The sequence below is a fragment of the Petromyzon marinus genome, chromosome 3 (assembly GCF_048934315.1).
Source record: "Petromyzon marinus isolate PM22_M1 ecotype Great Lakes invasive population chromosome 3, UKy_Petmar_22M1.pri1.0, whole genome shotgun sequence".
Classification (NCBI taxonomy): Eukaryota; Metazoa; Chordata; class Hyperoartia; order Petromyzontiformes; family Petromyzontidae; genus Petromyzon; species Petromyzon marinus.
In genome coordinates this window covers 20,882,492-20,901,071 of record NC_133669.1, presented here as the reverse complement: position 1 = coordinate 20,901,071, position 18,580 = coordinate 20,882,492, and the positions used below count along the sequence as shown (strand labels likewise).

Sequence of the window (18,580 nt, the reverse complement as noted above, 5' to 3'; positions counted from 1 at the left end):
TGTATGTACCTGTGTGTGTGTGTACCTGTGTGTGTGTGTACCTGTGTGTGTGTGTGTATGTACCTGTGTGTGTGTGTACCTGTGTGTGTGTATGTACCTGTGTGTGTATGTACCTGTGTGTGTACCTGTGTGTGTATGTACCTGTGTGTGTATGTACCTGTGTGTGTGTATGTACCTGTGTGTGTATGTACCTGTGTGTGTGTGTACCTGTGTGTGCGTGTGTGTACCTGTGTGTGCGTGTGTGTACCTGTGAGTCAGTGTGTGTCGGTGTGTATCTATGTGTGTATGTACCTGTGTGTGCGTGTGTGTACATGTGTGTGCGTGTGTGTACCTGTGTGTATGTACCTGTGTGTGTACCTGTGTGTGCGTGTGTGTACCTGTGTGTGTATGTACCTGTGTGTGTGTGTGTACCTGTGAATCAGTGTGTGTACCTATGAGTCAGTGTGTGTGTATGTACCTGTGTGTATGTACCTGTGTGTGTATGTACCTGTGTGTGTGTGTACCTGTGAATCAGTGTGTGTCGGTGTGTACCTGTGTGTGTATGTACCTGTGTGTGCGTGTGTGTACCTGTGTGTGCGTGTGTGTACCTGTGAATCAGTGTGTGTCGGTGTGTATCTGTGTGTGTATGTACCTGTGTGTGCGTGTGTACCTGTGAGTCAGTGTGTGTCGGTGTGTATCTGTGTGTGTATGTACCTGTGTGTGCGTGTGTGTACCTGTGTGTGCGTGTGTGTACCTGTGAATCAGTGTGTGTCGGTGTGTACCTGTGTGTACCTGTGAATCAGTGTGTGTCGGTGTGTACATGTGTGTGTATGTACCTGTGTGTGCGTGTGTGTACCTGTGTGTGCGTGTGTGTACCTGTGAATCAGTGTGTGTCGGTGTGTATCTGTGTGTGTATGTACCTGTGTGTGCGTGTATGTACGTGTGTGTGCATGTGTGTACCTGTGAATCAGTATGTCGGTGTGTACCTGTGTGTATGTACCTGTGTGTGCGTTTGTGTACCTGTGCATCAGTGTGTGTCGGTGTGTACCTGTGTGTATGTACCTGCGTGTGCTTGTATGCACCTGTGTGTGCATGTGTGTACCTGTGAATCGGTGTGTGTCGGTGTGTACCTGTGTGTATGTACCTGTGTGTGCGTTTGTGTACCTGTGAATCAGTGTGTGTCGGTGTGTACCTGCGTGTATGTACCTGTGTGTGCGTGTATGTACCTGTGTGTGCATGTGTGTACCTGTGAATCAGTGTGTGTCGGTGTGTACCTGTGTATGTATGTACCTGTGTGTGCGTGTGTCGGTGTGTACCTGTGTGTGTATGTACCTGTGTGTGTGTGTGTATGTACAGTGAGGGAAAAAAGTATTTGATCCCCTGCTGATTTTGTACGTTTGCCCACTGACAAATAAATGATCAGTCTATAATTTTAATGGTAGGTTTATTTGAACAGTGAGAGACAGAATAACAACAACAAAAGCCAGAAAAACGCATGTCAAAAATGTTATGAATTGATTTGCATTTTAATGAGGGAAATAAGTATTTGACCCCTCTGCAAAACATGACTTAGTACTTGGTGGCAATACCCTTGTTGGCAATCACAGAGGTCAGAAGTTTCTTGTAGTTGGCCACCAGGTTTGCACACATCTCAAGAGGGATTTTGTCCCACTCCTCTTTGCAGATCTTCTCCAAGTCATTAAGGTTTCAAGGCTGACGTTTGGCAACTCGAACCTTCAGCTCCCTCCACAGATTTTCTATGGGATTAAGGTCTGGAGACTGGCTAGGCCACTCCAGAACCTTAATGTGCTTCTTCTTGAGCCACTTCTTTGTTGCCTTGGCCGTGTGTTTTGGGTCATTGTCATGCTGGAATACCCATCCATGACCCATTTTCAATGCCCTGGCTGAGAGAAGGAGGTTCTCACCCAAGATTTGACGGTACATGGCCCTGTCCATCGTCCCTTTGATGCGGTGAAGTAGTCCTGTATCCTTAGCAGAAAAACACCCCCAAAGCATAATGTTTCCACCTCCATGTTTGACGGTGGGGATGGTGTTCTTGGGGTCATAGGCAGCATTCCTCCTCCAAACACGGCGAGTTGAGTTGATGCCAAAGAGCTCCATTTTGATCTCATCTGACCACAACACTTTCACCCAGTTGTCCTCTGAATCATTCAATGTTCATTGGCAAACTTCAGACGGGCATGTATGTGTGCTTTCTTGAGCAGGGGGATCTTGCGGGCGCTGCAGGATTTCAGTCCTTCACGGTGTAGCGTTACCAATTGTTTTCTTGGTGACTATGGTCTCAGCTGCCTTGAGATCATTGACAAGATCCTCCCGTGTAGTTCTGGGCTGATTCCTCACCGTTCTCATGATCATTGCAACTCCACGAGGTGAGATCTTGCATGGAGCACCAGGCCGAGGGAGATTGACAGTTATTTTGTGTTTCTTCCATTTGTGAATAATCGCACCAACTGTTGTCACCTTCTCACCAAGCTGCTTGGCAATGGTCTTGTAGCCCATTTCAGCCATGTGTAGATCTACAATCTTGTCCCTGACATCCTTGGAGAGCTCTTTGGTCTTGGCCATGGTGGAGAGTTTGGAATCTGATTGATTTATTGTTTCTGTGGACAGGTGTCTTTTATACAGGTAACAAGCTGAGATTAGGAGCACTCCCTTTAAGAGTGTGCTCCTAATCTCGGGTCGTTACCTGTATAAAAGACACCTGGGAGCCAGAAATCTTTCTGATTGAGAGGGGGTCAAATACTTATTTCCCTCATTAAAATGCAAATCAATTTATAACATTTTTGACATGCGTTTTCTGGATTTTCTTGTTGTTACTCTGTCTCTCCTGTTCAAATAAACCTACCATTAAAATTATAGACTGATAATTTCTTCGTCAGTGGGCAAACATACAAAATCAGCAGGGGATCAAATACTTTTTTCCCTCACTGTACCTGTGTGTGCGTGTGTGTACCTGAGTGTGTGTCGGTGTGTACCGGAGTGTCAGGGGAGCGGTAGTGTAGCAATTAGCGCGCCGCACTACGAACTCGGTGACCCGAGTTCGATTCCCGTTCACGGCGAACACCAGTCACGATTATCTGAACCTGTCCTGGGCCTCCTCTAGGTCGACTCAGTGTTAAATGAGTACCTAGTGCAGTGTGTAAACATCGCGACTAGGGAGACAAAGGCGGCCGGGAAGTGGTGCTGGCCACCCAGCCCCATGCATGCTGTTCCTTTTATAGGTGCTCACTAACAGCATTTGCCCCAATAATTTGTGAAGGCTATATGGGGGATCTTTGTCTTTGCATGTATGTGGAGTGAGGCATACTGCGCCATGAACCCAGCGATGCCTGAGCCAATCCTGGGCCTGCACTAGGTCGACTCAGCCTTCTATGAGTACCTGGTGCATTATGTAACTATCAGCACTGGGGAGACAAAGTGGGCCGGGAGTGATGCTGTGTGGACCTTAACACAGACGCACACTTACACACACCGACAAGCACACAGATGCTCACACAATAAAACATACATACACACACACATATCCACATTGACACACACATCCACGCACAGACATAATCAGAAACAAAAGACAAAGGATTCATCTTCTTTGGTTCTTTCGGTAAAGTCACGTAGAATGAGAATAACATAATAAAATAACACAATAAAATTCTCACGACGTTTCAGCCACAACGCAAGCGGCCGTCTTCAGGTGAAAGGTACGTTTTTTTTTGTTTCGTTTGAAGCTCTGTCGTCCCGACAGGTCTGTACCTTTCACCTGATGACGGCCGCTTGCGTTGTGGCCGAAACGTCGTGAGAATTTTATTGTGTTATTTTATTATGTTATTCTCATTCTACGTGACTTTACCGAAAGAACCAAAGAAGAAAAAAAGACAAAGATCACCCATATAGCCTGTAGGGGCAAGTGCTGTTAGCGAGTAGCACCTATGAAGGCCAGCAAGGCACACGAGGGGGGTGGGTGGCCAGCACCACGGCCGGCCACCATTGACTGCCCGGGTGCTGATGTTTGCATGCCGCACCAGGCACTTATTTGAGGCTGAGTCAACCTAGGGGAGGCCCACGACGGGTTCACCGATGTTGACCGTGGGCAGGAACCAAAGTCGAGTTGGCGGGTTCGTCGCGCAGTGCGCTGACCACTGCGCTGCCACTACAAAGACAATGGCACACGCACAAAGACACATACATACACACACACAACACTCAGGCCACAGCCGCTGTATATTTTGGATCTGAGGTCAAAACAGAGCTCAGCGTTGATTCCGCTGTGAGGCAACCGTGAAGCCTTGTGTTGATACAAACACGACTCTGCACTCAAGGACGTGTGTGTGTGTGTAATGTGCGTGTGATGTGTTTTCACCCTTCAGTTTCTGTACTATATTTTTTATTATGTTTTCAAGTTTGAGCACTGTATCCGCTCTTGTCAAAACTATAAGATAAAGTTCCATCGTCGTGGTCATCGTCGTCGACGTTGTTATGATCGACGTCATCACGATCGTGCAGATTAGCGCCGCCATAATTATCACCGTCCTCGCAATCGTCATCATCGTCACTGTCGTGAACTTAGATGATGATGGTGAGACTTCTGCGTTGGTTTTCTCGCGGTTGCGCTGTACGGCTCTCTGGTTCATTACATTCGCAATTATTATTATTATTTTATCATTAACGATTCTCTCTCTGGGACAGTCTCACCGAGTGTCAAGGCTCTTTTTTCACGGAGGGGCCTGCCAAGGTTTCGACGTTGCCACGCGTGTGTAACCCAAAGCAGATTCATTTGAAGGGTACATTTTTCGTCATTGGGATATTACTTGGCCCACTGCTGGTTACATTGTACCTACGTTTGTATGTTTTTTTTTGTTTCGTTATGGGAGTAAAACCGGAGAACCTGGAGCAAACTCGTGCAGAAAAATGGTGGGGGGACACACACACACAAACTCCACAGAGAGAGGTTCCCGCATCAGGAATCGAACTCAGGCGCGTGCTACCACTTGCGCCGCTTTGGCCAACACCACACCGGCCCCACTCTCACTGCAAGTGTTGGTGGCCATCCCCTCCACCCCAACTCGGCCGTGAATCTCAACGCCAGGTCTCCTCCGGGTTCTGCGCGCCCGACGACAGCACCACCACTCACCTCCCCCGAAGTAATGCATTCGCATTGGCACCGTATCTTCATTTGATTTATATGGCGCCCTGAGCAAGGCGCTGAGCAGAGAATTATCAATTTGACATTGCACATACAGTACGTATGTACGTTGAACTACTTTCGCCCAGTGTGTTGCCACCAGCGATGCAAACCCGGGGGGGGGGGGTGGTGTGTGGGGGGACGTCGTGAAAGCAGTTCTAAAGAAACGAGTTTCAATTTGAAGGTGCGTAGACGGTGTGGTGAGGTGAGATGAGGCGATGAGAGGGATGGCGGGCGCGCGGTGGTTGCGACGGTTGCGCTGAAGTCAGCGACGATGGACGCGAGACAGCGAGCGGTTGACGACGAGCGGTTGACGACGAGCGGGTGCGATGGGTGCGATGGGTGCGATGGGTGCGATGGGTGCGATGGGTGCGATGGGTGGCGATGGGTGCGATGGGTGCGATGGGTGCGATGGGTGCGATGGGTGGCGATGGGTGGCGATGGGTGCGATGGGTGCGATGGGTGCGATGGGTGCGATGGGTGCGATGGGTGGCGATGGGTGCGATGGGTGGCGATGGGTGCGATGGGTGGCGATGGGTGCGATGGGTGGCGATGGGTGGCGATGGGTGCGATGGGTGCGATGGGTGCGATGGGGCGGTGGGGCCAGAGGGATGGGCGGTGGGTTGTCAAAGACGGCGATGGCAGGAGGGGGGGTGGGGGGGTGGGGGGAAGTCGGTGAGCTCTTTAGTGCGCCGCGTTGAAAATCCGCGAAGTCTGCATTCGGCACTTGGACGGCCGTACCGTCGAGGTACGTTGGAGTGCTGCCTTCCACACCGCTTCGTCTCTTATATTTCTGGCAGCGATTAATTGAAAAGTGTTCTTCACCCCCCCCCCCCCCCCCAACGCTTAAAAATGTTTTCATGCGATACTCGGAAAAAAAAATATCTCGGTGTTTCATAATTTATGGACGGCTTTTGGCATGGTGCGTGCTGCAGTCGTCAACGGCCGTTGTGTTTGCAGTTTATGCAACAAGAATATTGCTGGGTCTCATAAGGCAAAGGTCCCCCGTGTAGCCTCAACAGAATTTTTGGGACAAGTGCTGTTGGCGAAAAGCACCTATGAAGGCCGGCACGGCACACGAGGGGGTGGGTGGCCAGCAACCACGCCCGGCCGCCTCTGTCTCCCTAGTGGCGATGTTTACTACACCGGGTACTAATTTGAGGCTGAGTCGACCTTGGGGAGGCCCAGGACCGGTGCGGATTAATCGTCACCGGTGTTGTCGGTGACCGTGATCAGGAATCGAGCTCCCGTCTCGCAGTGCGTGGTCGAAACGGGGTTGCCATGCACGCTCTAGACCCGACACTGGAAAGGGCCCACGTGCTCAACAAAAAAAACAGAAACTCGCGCGCACGCAATGTCCCCAACCCCACTGCAATCGCCCGCCCCACCCACACCCATCCACCCTTCATCTCGCCACATCAAAGGCCCCCCCATTGTGATGGTGATGCTGATGATGGTGGTGGGTGGTGGTTGGAGGTGAGTTGATGGCGCTGCTATTCCGGTCACTCAAACCACGGCGCTATTTTAATTCCTACCGCCTCCTACACCGGACCTCCTCTCAACGCCCAACCGCTGCCAATAAAAGTTGGGCGCGAGTCGGAGTGGGGAGGGTCGAGGTGGGGGGGCGCTGTTTGATGGTTGATGGGGGGGTAGGGGTATTAATTGGAATTTCAATTGGTAGGCTTTCATCTGGTTAATTTGCGCCGGGATTGTGTTTGAGCAATGGAGCAGGGCGGCAGGAAGTGCGTGTAAGTGCCTGTGTGTCTGTGTGCGTGTAAGTGTCTGTGTGCGTGTAAGTGTCTGTGTGTCTGTGTGCGTGTAAGTGTCTGTGTGCGTGTCTGTGTGCGTGTAAGTGTCTGTGTGTCTGTGTGCGTGTAAGTGTCTGTGTGTATGTGTGCGTGTAAGTGTAAGTGTCTGTGTGTCTGTGTGTGAGTGTCTGTGTGCGTGTAAGTGTCTGTGTGTTTCTGTGTGCGTGCGTAGTGTTGGCCACCCACCCCCTCCTTCGTACGTGTGCCGTGCCGGCCTTCATAGGTGCTACTTGCAAACAGCACTTGCCCAAACAGTCCGTTTAAGGCGATACGGGGGTTCTTTGTCTTTGTTTGAGTATGTGTCACAGTGGGGAGCACAGGTGATGCATCTGTAAGTCATCTCAGTAAGTGAACCCATAACACCTGGGTCTATCCCGTGACCTGTCAGCAAGCGTTCCTCACTTCACGTGGCCTCAAGGTGTACCTAGCCTGGCACAAGCATCGTGGTGACGTCACCACCACTTCGTGGCTAATCGTGATAATGTGATGATAGTGATGTGATGCTGTGATCGTGGTGAAGATTTGATGATGATGATGATATGGGGTGACGATGATGGTGATGATGATGTTGTTGTTGTTGTGTGCTCAGGGCACAGCCGCTGTCCTTCAGCGTCGCTCTGAGAGGGAGGAGTTCGTGGAAGTCGGGCGCTTGGGTCCCTCCGACTACTTCGGTAAACGCACACGTGCACACACACACACACGTGCACACACACACACATACGCGTGCACACACACGTGCACACACACTAACACACACGCGTGCACACACACACGTGCACACACACACACACGCGTGCACACACACACACACGTGCACACACACACACACGTGCACACACACACACACACGTGCACACACACACACGTGCACACGCACATACACATGCTCACATGTACGGGCACACAGGCGCACACAAAGATCAAACAAAGATCCCCCGTGTAGCCTTAACAGACTGTAGGGACAAGTGCTGTTAGCGAGCACCTATGAAGGCCGGAACGGTACACGAGGGGGTGGGTGGCCAGCACCACGCCTCGACCGCCTTTGTCTCCCTAGTGGCAATGTTTACACACCGCACCAGGTACTCATTTGAGACTGAGACGCCCTAGGGGAGTCCCAGGACCGGTTCAGATAATCGTCACTGGTGTTGCCCGTGAGCGAGAATCGAACCCGGGTCGCCAGGTTCATAGCGCAGCGCGCTAACCGCTACACTATCGCACACATACACCTACACACACTCACAAGTACCCACACACGCACTTCTGCACGGACCCACATGTTCACACACACACATACAAACACGTACTCACGTGTAAATGTGCCAGCTCTCCCCTCACCCACCCTTTCACCCGCCACCTACCCTGCCCCCTCACTCTCCCTCTCTCCTGTCCCCTCACTCACCCTCTCACCTGTCCCCTCACTCACCCTCTCACCTGTCCTCTCACTCTCCCTCTCACCTGTCAACTCACTCACCCTCTCACCTGTCCCCTCACTCACCCTCTCACCTGTCCTCTCACTCACCCTCTCACCCGTCTCCTCACTCACCCTCTCACCTGTCCCCTCACTCACCCTCTCACCTGTCCCCTCACTCTCACTCTCACCTGTCCCCTCACTCCCCCTCTCACTTGTCCCCTCACTCTCCCTCTCACCTGTCCCCTCACTCACCCTCTCACCTGTCCACTCACTCTCCCTCTCACCTGTCCCCTCACTCTCCCTATCACCTGTCCCCTCACTCTCCCTCTCACCTGTCCCCTCACTCTCCCTATCACCTGTCCCCTCACTCTCCCTCTCACCTGTCCCCTCACTCTCCCTCTCACCTGTCCCCTCACTCTCCCTCTCATCTGTCTCCTCACTCACCCCCTCAACTGTCTCCTCACTCTCCCTCTCACCCGTCCCCTCACTCACCCTCTCACCTGTCAACTCACTCTCCCTCTCACCTGTCAACTCACTCTCCCTCTTACCTGTCCCCTCACTCTCCCTCTCACCTGTTCCCTGACTCTCCCCCTCACCTGGTCCCTCACCCTCTCACCTGTCAACTCACTCTCCCTCTCACCTGTCCCCTCACTCACCCTCTCACCTGTCCACTCACTCTCCCTCTCACCTTCCCCTCACTCTCCCTATCACCTGTCCCCTCACTCTCCCTCTCACCTGTCCCCTCACTCACCCTCTCACCTGTCCCCTCACTCTCCCTCTCACCTGTTCTTTCACTCACCCTCTCACCTGTCCCCTCACTCTCCCTCTCACCTGTCCCCTCACTCTCCCTCTCACCTGTTCTCTCACTCTCCCTCTCACCTGTCCCCTCACTCTCCCTCTCACCTGTCCCCTCACTCACCCTCTCACCTGTCCCCTCACTCTCCCTCTCACTCGTCCCCTCACCTACAACTTTGTTGTTCCTCCTACAATTTTATATTTCCGTGTTTTTCTGTGCTCTCTCGTTGCGATTGCATTTCATCCACTGGCTCTCTCCCTCTATCACTCCCCCTCTCCCTCTCACCCGGCTAAACGAACTCGCGCGCTGACCGTGCCCGTGCCCCCCCCCCCACCCCCCCACCCCACCCCCCCAGGGGAGATTGCGCTCATGCTGGACCGTCCGCGCGCCGCCACCGTGGTGGCCCGCGGGCCGCTCAAGTGCGTCAAGCTGGACCGGCCGCGGTTCGAGCGCGTCCTGGGGCCCTGCTCCGACATCCTCAAGCGCAACATCCAGAGATACAACAGCTTCGTGTCCATCTCCGTCTGACGTGCGCCCGCGGATATACGCCCGCAGGTACGCCACGCGGTGGGGATGGCGGAGGCGGTGGTGGCGATGGTGATAGTGGTGATGATGGTGGCGATGGTGATAGTGGTGATGATGGTGGCGATGGTGATAGTGGTGATGATGGTGGCGATGGTGATAGTGGTGATGATGGTTTCAGTTTTTTCAGTTTATTTATTTTGGTATAGCCCTGTGAGCCATTCGGCTCTTGAATCGGGTGCAACCACAACAAACAAAAAACAAAAACAAGAAAAATAATAATCTTAAAGTGGCTATGTGTTGACTGTGCAAACAGAAAATCCAGGAAAAAAACATCAACATATTCCTGAAATAGCACCGTACACCAACGCTGTGTGCAAAAAATCCCAGTGGGATGCAAGTCAAACAACAACAACAACCACAAGAAAACTTAGTTTAAGTGGTGGTGGTGATGGTGGCGTTGGTTGAGATGGCGGTGATAGTGGTGATAGCGGGGGCGGTGATGGTCATGTTTGCTTGAGGTGGTGGGTGGTGGTTGTGATTGTGGTGGTGGTGATGGTGGCATTGATTGAGGTGGTGGCTATGGTGATGGTGGCGTTGGCTGAGGTGGTGGTTATGGTGATGGTGACAATGGCAGCCTCTGTGGTTGAAGTGGAATGGTAGTTCTTTCATGGTCCTTGCTAACATCCCCATCCTACCAGGCAAAGCCCACTGAGATACTAACTTATTTTTCAAAAGCAACCTGGCCACAAATTATAGCTCAAACAAATTGGCCAATCATTGGGACATTTATAGTAGCAAAATAATCAAAATAATCTCATTGCATGTTTCTAAATGTGAATCTCAACGGACTCACAGCTTTGCCGTCACCGCGGGTGGCAATGAATCTCAATGGGGGTCGTGCTGAGGTCACGTGAGCGGGGGGCGGTGGGGGGGCGGTGTGGGGGGGTGGTCACGGATCTCACTGGGACTCACATCCAGGTCCCAGTGGCGGTGAATTTCAGCGCGCCCGCACGCTGGCGAGTTGCTGCAGCGACGGACAGAGTGGAAATCTCTCTCTCTCTCTCTCTCGAGCGAGCTCGGTGGAGCTGCCCGGCCATCTCCTTACTACATCTCCTTGGTGTCGCAGCTCCAGGACGCCGGTACCCTTTGCATCGGCGTCGGAATGAGGAGTGCATTTCCCAAGCGAAGCCCATCGAGCCGAGAGGCTCTTTTTATAGGGCGACTAGGACGGCGGGCAACATTCTATGCAACAAATTCTCGTTTGGAACTCCCCTTCCCATCAGAGCCTCGCCCACCACCCATCAGGCGGGCAGTGTGGGGGGGGGGGATGTCCGTGCCTCTCGCAGTCGGGTTCACAATGGTCAACATGGGATAATAATAATAATACTTGTTAAGAGTATTTGGCTGCTATAAATGTCCACGTGATAAGCCACTTCGTTGAGCTATCGTTTGTGGCCATGTCCCTTCTGAAAAAGAGCTGTATAGCTCAGTGGGCCTTACCTGGTAAAATTGTAAATAGTTTAGTTTTAGTTTTTCATCGATGTTGTCGTACAAGCAGAGAAACAGGAATCAGGATGAAGGTGGAGATGTTATAGTGGGCAAAACCACAACCACCACCACAACCACCACCACAACCACCACAACCGCCACCAGAACCACCACCACAACCACCACCGCAATGCCCTGACAGTTCTCCCACCATCTGTCTGGACTCACGTCTTCCCCCCTTGTGCCGCCGGTCTCCTGGGGAGATGGATTACCAAAGGCGCAGAGGGCACCACAATGTGGGGATGGAGCTGCGGAATCGGAAAGTGTTCAGAAGGCATCGGCTGGAAACATCAGGCTGATGTTTCGGGCAATGGCCCTTCTGCAGAGCAGAGAGAGGGAGAGGGCAGAGAGGTTGGCCGACTTGTTGATAACGATGACGTTTTCCACTGTGGGGCCTTTAAAGGTTTGAAATTTGACGCGAGAAGAGATGCGAAATGACGCACGAGCAGTCGTTGCTCTACCCCTTAACAGACCCTGAGCAGCCAACGACACCTCAACAGACGGATGACGGGGATACGCGAACCCACGTGAATAACAAAAGTAAATAAGGCGAAATATTAAACGCCTGCCACCAAGGAAGTCGCCTGATGCATTATGGGAGAGGAAACAGTTTTTGGGAAGTGTAGTCGGAGTAGAGTCGTCAAACCGGCAGGGTGGCTCAGCGGCAGAGCGAGCGGCCCGCACATCAGAAAGTTCGCGAGTTCAACTCCCATCATCCGTCGGGGTGATGGGTTGAGTCGATACAACCAGTACCAGTTTGTGAGGAAGTCAACAGTGGGCTTCTTACGGAGTGACTCACTCCTGCCACAGGAAATTTGGAATGTCCACCACTGGCTCAGGGGCTGTGGTAAACGGGAGACGGGGAGGGCTGCCAGTGCAACCGAATTGCGCGGGAGATTACTTTGCGGCTTTGTAGGAGCGGGATTCCACCTTTACGTGAAGCCCCACAGCCCACCTCGGCCCAGGTGAGACGACTATTCCCGCTCAATGTAATCACTGCTTCCCCATTTCCTCCTTCCTTCCTCCATCATTGCAACCTTGCCCATCCCCCCCCCCCCCCTCCGCGGCTGGATGGCGCCGCGGGCGTGGGGGGTTAACAACTCGGAAGCTGAGAATGTTTAACACGTAGGCTTTCGCGACCAGTATCATCCATAATAGAGGTTTATGTTTGGGTTAGATCGCGTAAATATCTAAATGTGCCGTTAAAACGTGACAACCCTTACTAGTTGGGTGTGTTGGGTGGTGGCGGGTTTTAACGACACACTTTTATATTTACCCGATCTAACCCCCCCAAAAAACCCACTATTTTGAAATCTGAGAATTGTGTGCGGCAGGAGAGCGTTTTTTTTTAAAGACGCGGGCGGTTACTTCGTTTGTTTTGTTTTCACCAGGCTCTGAGAGGTTGAGAGACCGGGGTAGAATCGTATTGGAACCAGTAACCTGGGGCCATGAGTCAGCCTGTAGGGGTGGGGTTGGGGGGGGGGGCGATGATTGCCGTGCGTCTGCCCAGTTGGGTAACCCGCGGGTGTCATTTTCGAACGCGGTGAAAGATTTTGGACCCCGCCACCAACGGGCCCGGCACGTGCGGCGGGCTACCCTCTCGCGGGTGACGTCACGGGCACCCGCAGCGTCCACCCTGAAGCGGCAGGCGGCTTGCCGCCGAGCGATCGTTGACCCGGGGCGGCCGCCGAAGCCGAACCGTGTGGAGCTCTGCGACGGGCAGGCGAGAGCGGCTACGGCCGTCGTCAGGCCAACGGAGGTCCAATGGGCGGAGGAGGGAAGGTCGTCAGGGGTTGGAAATGGAAGCGGTCAGGGGATTGGGGGGAAGGCGTCCGTCCAGTGTGAGGATGCGATGAGGACCGCCGTCCTTGAAGGGCGATGACCCTGTGTGCGGAGTCTGCAACGGGGGGGGGGGGGGGGGGAGGTACGGGCGGCACTCGAAGGTCACGTGGTCAACTAACCCTGTCAAAGCTGTGGCGATATGGCAGGAGGAAGGGAGCGACAGCGACGCCGCGTGGTGCCGTTACCGCGCGGTGTGGTCAGTCGCCCGTCCTGGGTCCAAGGCCCCCACCACCCCCTCCCGCCCCCCCCCCCCCCCCCCCCGGGCTCAGTGACCACAAAAGAAGTGTCGAGATAATGAATCTCAATAAACTCGCCGCATCCTTGCCACCCCCATGGCCGTGAATCTCTATGGGCTCCACACCCATGGCGGTGCCTGTGAAGGAGGCAGTGAATCTGTATGGGCTCTGCTCGCGCCAAAGTGAGGCTCGTGAAAGAGGTCACGAATCTCAATGGGATCACACCTGGGGGAATAAAAGCCATTCAGGCATTGTCCCTCCTTGCTGCTTAGTGGTGGTGGTGGTGATGGCGGTGTTGGCGATAATGATTGGAATGGCACTGATGAAGATGTTGGTGGTGGTGGTGATGGTGTTAATGACGATGATGGTGGTGGTGTTGATGACCTGAATGATGATGACAATGATGTTCATCATGGTGATCGTGGTTGTGATGGTAGTGATGGTATTGATGATGATTTTAATGGGAGTGATTGTGACAGTAACTGCAATGATTGTGATAATGACGGTCGTAATGATTATGATATTGGTATTGCTGATTACTGCAATATTTGTTGTGATTAGTGCACTGCGCTAACCGTTACACTACCGCTCACTATCCACAGACATCAATACAAAGAAAGAAATCCCCAATATAGCCTTGTTGAACTGTTGGGGAAAGTGCTGTTAGCGAGCACCTATGAAAGCCGGCACGACACACGAGGGGGTGGGTGGCCAACACCCTAGTGGCGATGTTTACACAGCACACCAGGTATTCATTTGAGTCTGAGCCGACCTAGGAAATGCCCAGGACCAGTTAAGATAATCGTGACTGCTGTTGGTCGTAAGCGGGAATCGAACTCAGGGCGTCGGATTCGTAACACAGCGCACTAACTGCTAAAGACATCATTACACACACATACACACCAACACAAACATAAATACAGAACACAATAAAGACATCAATACACACATACACACCCAACACAAACATAAATACAGAACACAAATCAAGACATCAATGCACACACATACACACCCAACACAAACATAAATACAGAACACAAATAAAGACATCAATACACACACATACACACAAACACAGAACACAAATAAAGGCATCAATACACACATACACACCAACAACACAAACACAAAGACATCAACACACACATACACACCAACAACACAAACACAAAAACACACACATACACACCAACACAAACACATCAACAAACACATACCAACAACACAAACACAAAGACATCAACAAACACATACACACCAACAACACAAACACAAAGACATCAACACACACACATACACACCAACAACACAAACACAAAGACATCAACACACACATACCTATCCACACAGTTGCTCACACACCAACACAAATTCTTTCCTCCCCCCGCCTCCCACCGTTTCACCCTCAGAGAAGACCGCTGGGGAAAATTCCATTGGCGAGCACCTATTAAGGCCTGCACGACGCACACTCACGCACGCACGGGGACACAAACAAACGCACAGATGGACGCACGCTCCCCAGACCAATCAATCCATCAGTGTGGGCCTATGTTTAGACGCGCGAGAGGGTCCTCCGAGAACCGGGCGGTCCTCGCTGCGAGACGGAGCGAGAGCCGGGAGACTCGCCCTCTGCCACGCGCCAACAAAATTAGGATCTGCTCATCAATCAGATCCATCAACAGGCGGTGGCCTCCGCTAACGAGAATAGGGATCTCTGACAGCAGCAGCAGCAGAGGCCCAAGCCGTTTGGGAGAGGATTATTATGTTTGTCCAAACTTCCAAAGCGCGCGGCGCACGCACGCGCAAGTACGTGCGCACGCACGCACACAAGCACGTACGTGCACGCACACACGCGCACCGTATGTCGCACGTGTGCGCACGCACGCGCATAAGCACGTACGTGTCCGCACGTACGTGTCCGCACGCACGCACGCGCACCGTATGTCGCACGTGTGCGCACGCACGCGCATAAGCACGTACGTGTCCGCACGTACGTGTCCGCACGCACGCACGCGCACCGTATGTCGCACGTGTGTGTGCAGCGCCCCTGGGAGTTCGATTCCCACACGCGGCCACCACCAAAGCCGGTGGGTGCGCATTATGTGAACCGGTTCTGGGCCTCCCCTAGATCGACTCGGCTTCAAATGCGTAGCCGGTGCGATGTGTAAACGTCGCCGCTTGGGGAGACAGAGCCGGCCGATCGAGGTGCTGGCCACCCAGCCACACACCGCCTTGTGTGCCCTACCGTCCTTAATAGGTGCTCGCTAGCGAGCAACACTTGGGGTTAGTACAAAGATGTAATATTAATGGTTTTACAAACCGTAATGCTTCACCACAGTGTGTGATGGATTGTGGTCACGGCTCAATTGATGCTTTTCCAGGTCACCGATAGTCTCGAGTAGGTGGCACGTGAGTCGTAGCCACAGCCGTAGTGAGAGATATTCTGGATGTCGTGTGTCGGGTGCAGACGTATTTTTTTATTTTGCCAGGTAAGTCCCACTGAGCTATGTAGCTCTTTGTCAAAAGCGACCTGGCTATCACAAAGGATAGCTCAATGAAGTGGATTTTAACGTGGACATTTATAGCAGCCATATACTCTAAATGCGCGATGTTGATTCTATACGTGAGAAGGAAAAACCGGAGGACTCGGTGAAAAAAAATCCACGCGATCACGGGGAGAGTGAACATGTCAACTCCAAATATGCAGCAGCAGGCGTCAGGTTGGGGATTGAACCCACGCCCTCCTGTATACCGAGCGAGGTGGTTAACATCTGGTCATCGTGGTATCTTATGGGTTGGCAAGCAGGACAGACCCGGCTGAATTGAGCGTTGGTCAGTTTAAGGTGTGGTAGGCTTTTGCGACCAATATTATTTGTAATGAGGTTTTTTTGTTGTCTTAGGTTCGCGTAAACCCACCTCCACCGGACAGGGCCAATTAGGTTTGTGACGTGGAACAAAACGTGGCAATTAGTTACTACTTCCGCACCACCGGTTGTGTTGGAGAGAAAACTCACATTGCCGTGACAAACCTTACTCATTGGCTGTGTCGGGTGGAGGTTGGTTTATCCCAAAAAGAAACTTTCTTATGAGCTTCGGTCGTTGCCCAGAACAGTGCTGGTGGTGATGGTCTGGACTCGCCCGTAACATCTGGCATCTATCGGTATTTGTTTAACAGCACCTGACACTGCTGACGGGAAGGTTCAAAACTTCTCGAGATGTTAACTACCTCGCCTGGTATACAGGAGGTCGTGGTTTCGATGCCGACTCTGACGCCAGTTGTATATTTGGAGTTTGCGATGTATCTTTCCCTGTGGTCAGGTGGATTATTCTCCGGGTCCTCCCACATTTAGAATCAACAACGTGCGTTCAGAGTATTTGGCTGCTATAAATGCCCGCGTGCTAAGCCACTTCATTGAGCTATCATCTGTGGCCAGGTCGCTGGTGAAAAAAACTATATAGCTCAGAACTATACCTGGTACAATGTGTTTGAACAATTTAATAATGTTTCACGGCTCCTTTGCCAGATGAAGTCCTTTCCGTGCCGCTATCATCGTCATGGGTTGTTTGACCATACTTCACCACACTGGTCAGTGCGGATTGGTGGAGGCGGTACTAGATATCGGTCGCCGCTGATTAAGGCCATGGGCGGGAATCGAACTCGGATCGGCGAATTCATGGCGCAGTGCGCTAACCGCTCCACCGTGTACCCGCCTGGCTGATGCAGTGGTTATAGCGTGTGACTCGCGCACTCAGAAGGCTTGCGGGTTCAAATCCTGGCCTGAGGTTGACCAAATCCCTTAATCATCGTCGCCGTCGTCGTCCTCATAGAATCCTGTAGTCCACACACTGATTGCCAATGTGTGGCAAGTCGCCGGGGGGTTCTAAATATCAAGAAGAGCCGTTTATTATTTTTTTTTTCTTCTTCAAATTCGGTCAAAAATGAAAACCACTCGATATTTCGATGACGTCACGAGGCAGCGGCCCTTTAAAAAAGAGAGCCCCGCAGGTTGACGACCCCCCCCGGCCCCCCCCCCGTGTTGTGAGCAGAGACTGGTGCCTGTCACCATAGCAATGTGGAATTGCCACCACAGGGCTCGAAGGCCGTCGGCGAAGACGCGGGGTATAAGACGGGCAGGCAATGTCGGCGGTATCTGGTAGCGGCGCACCTGCCACACCAAGGACCTGGCGCACACACCGGTTGGATTCCTGGTCGCGATGCCGCCCTCGATCCTCCCGGCCCCCCCCCTGCACCCCCAATCCCCTGACCCTCGCCCTCTCCGCGCCCCGCGCCCCCCCCCCCCCCCGCCGCAGCAGTCTGAACGCATCCCCAGGGGCACTCCCTAGGTGGACTCGGCCGAAAATAAACAGCGCCTGTTGCACCTGTGGTCAGCGGCATCACGCAGCAGACAGGCAGGCAGGGAGACAGACAGGGAGACAGACAGGCAAGCAGGCAGACAGGCAGACAGGCAGGCAGACAGCCGGACAGACAGACAGGCAAGCAGACAGACAGACAGGCAGGCAGACAGCCGGACAGACAGACAGGCAAGCAGACAGACAGGCAAGCAGACAGGCAGGCAGACAGGCGGAGCAGCCTTTATTGAAGCCAGGTGAGGGCCCGCTCAGACCCAAACGTTCCGCTCTCCGCAGCGAGGGGTCCGCTTTGACACGAGCCGACGACGCAGAGCAGCTGCGGCGCGTGCCGGGGCCGCGGCTGCAAAACACCGCGCGACAGATCCGTCCGCACCAAGTCATCGACGTTGGATGCGGGGATGCGGCAACGGATGAAACGTTTACAGAGGGGGGGGGGTGGTGAATATTTACGCCGAATCGAGGGGTTGTACGAGATGGATGGCAGTGATCTGAAGATTATCCGGGCACTGGGTTGCGGGTTTTTTTTTTTTTAATAATTCATAGAAAACCGATTGTAGAAAAACCAACATTGGCCAAAACGTCGCAGTGTTATAGACTTGTGTGTGTTTTCTAAGGCAGTGTTATTGATGATTTGGTTACCTTTAAACGTCGATCTGCCCGGCGATTGGTCGTCACACGACGCCAGTCTCATTTCCTCGCTGCGCGACTGACCCAAGGGAGAAGGCCCCAGGACCGGTTCACATAATCGTCACCGGTGTTAGTGGCCGTGAGCGGCAATTGAACTCGGGTCACCGGATTCGGAGCGCAGCGCGCTAACCGCTTCGCCACCGCTCCCCGCGCCGCCCCCACCTGCCCACCCCG

General features: G+C 52.9%; 1 protein-coding gene across 1 annotated transcript in view; it reads left to right on the top strand.

Annotated features, from left to right (window-relative positions):
• LOC116956883 (cAMP-dependent protein kinase type I-beta regulatory subunit-like) overlaps positions 1-18,580 on the top strand; it is a 110,028-nt gene that overhangs the window by 82,406 nt on the left and 9,042 nt on the right. Inside the window, exons 9-10 of the mRNA XM_032978750.2 lie at positions 7,577-7,658; positions 9,550-9,749. Of these exons, the coding sequence (XP_032834641.1) occupies positions 7,577-7,658; positions 9,550-9,722 (255 nt within the window). The 3' untranslated portion in view covers positions 9,723-9,749. The remainder of the gene's footprint in view (positions 1-7,576; positions 7,659-9,549; positions 9,750-18,580) is intronic.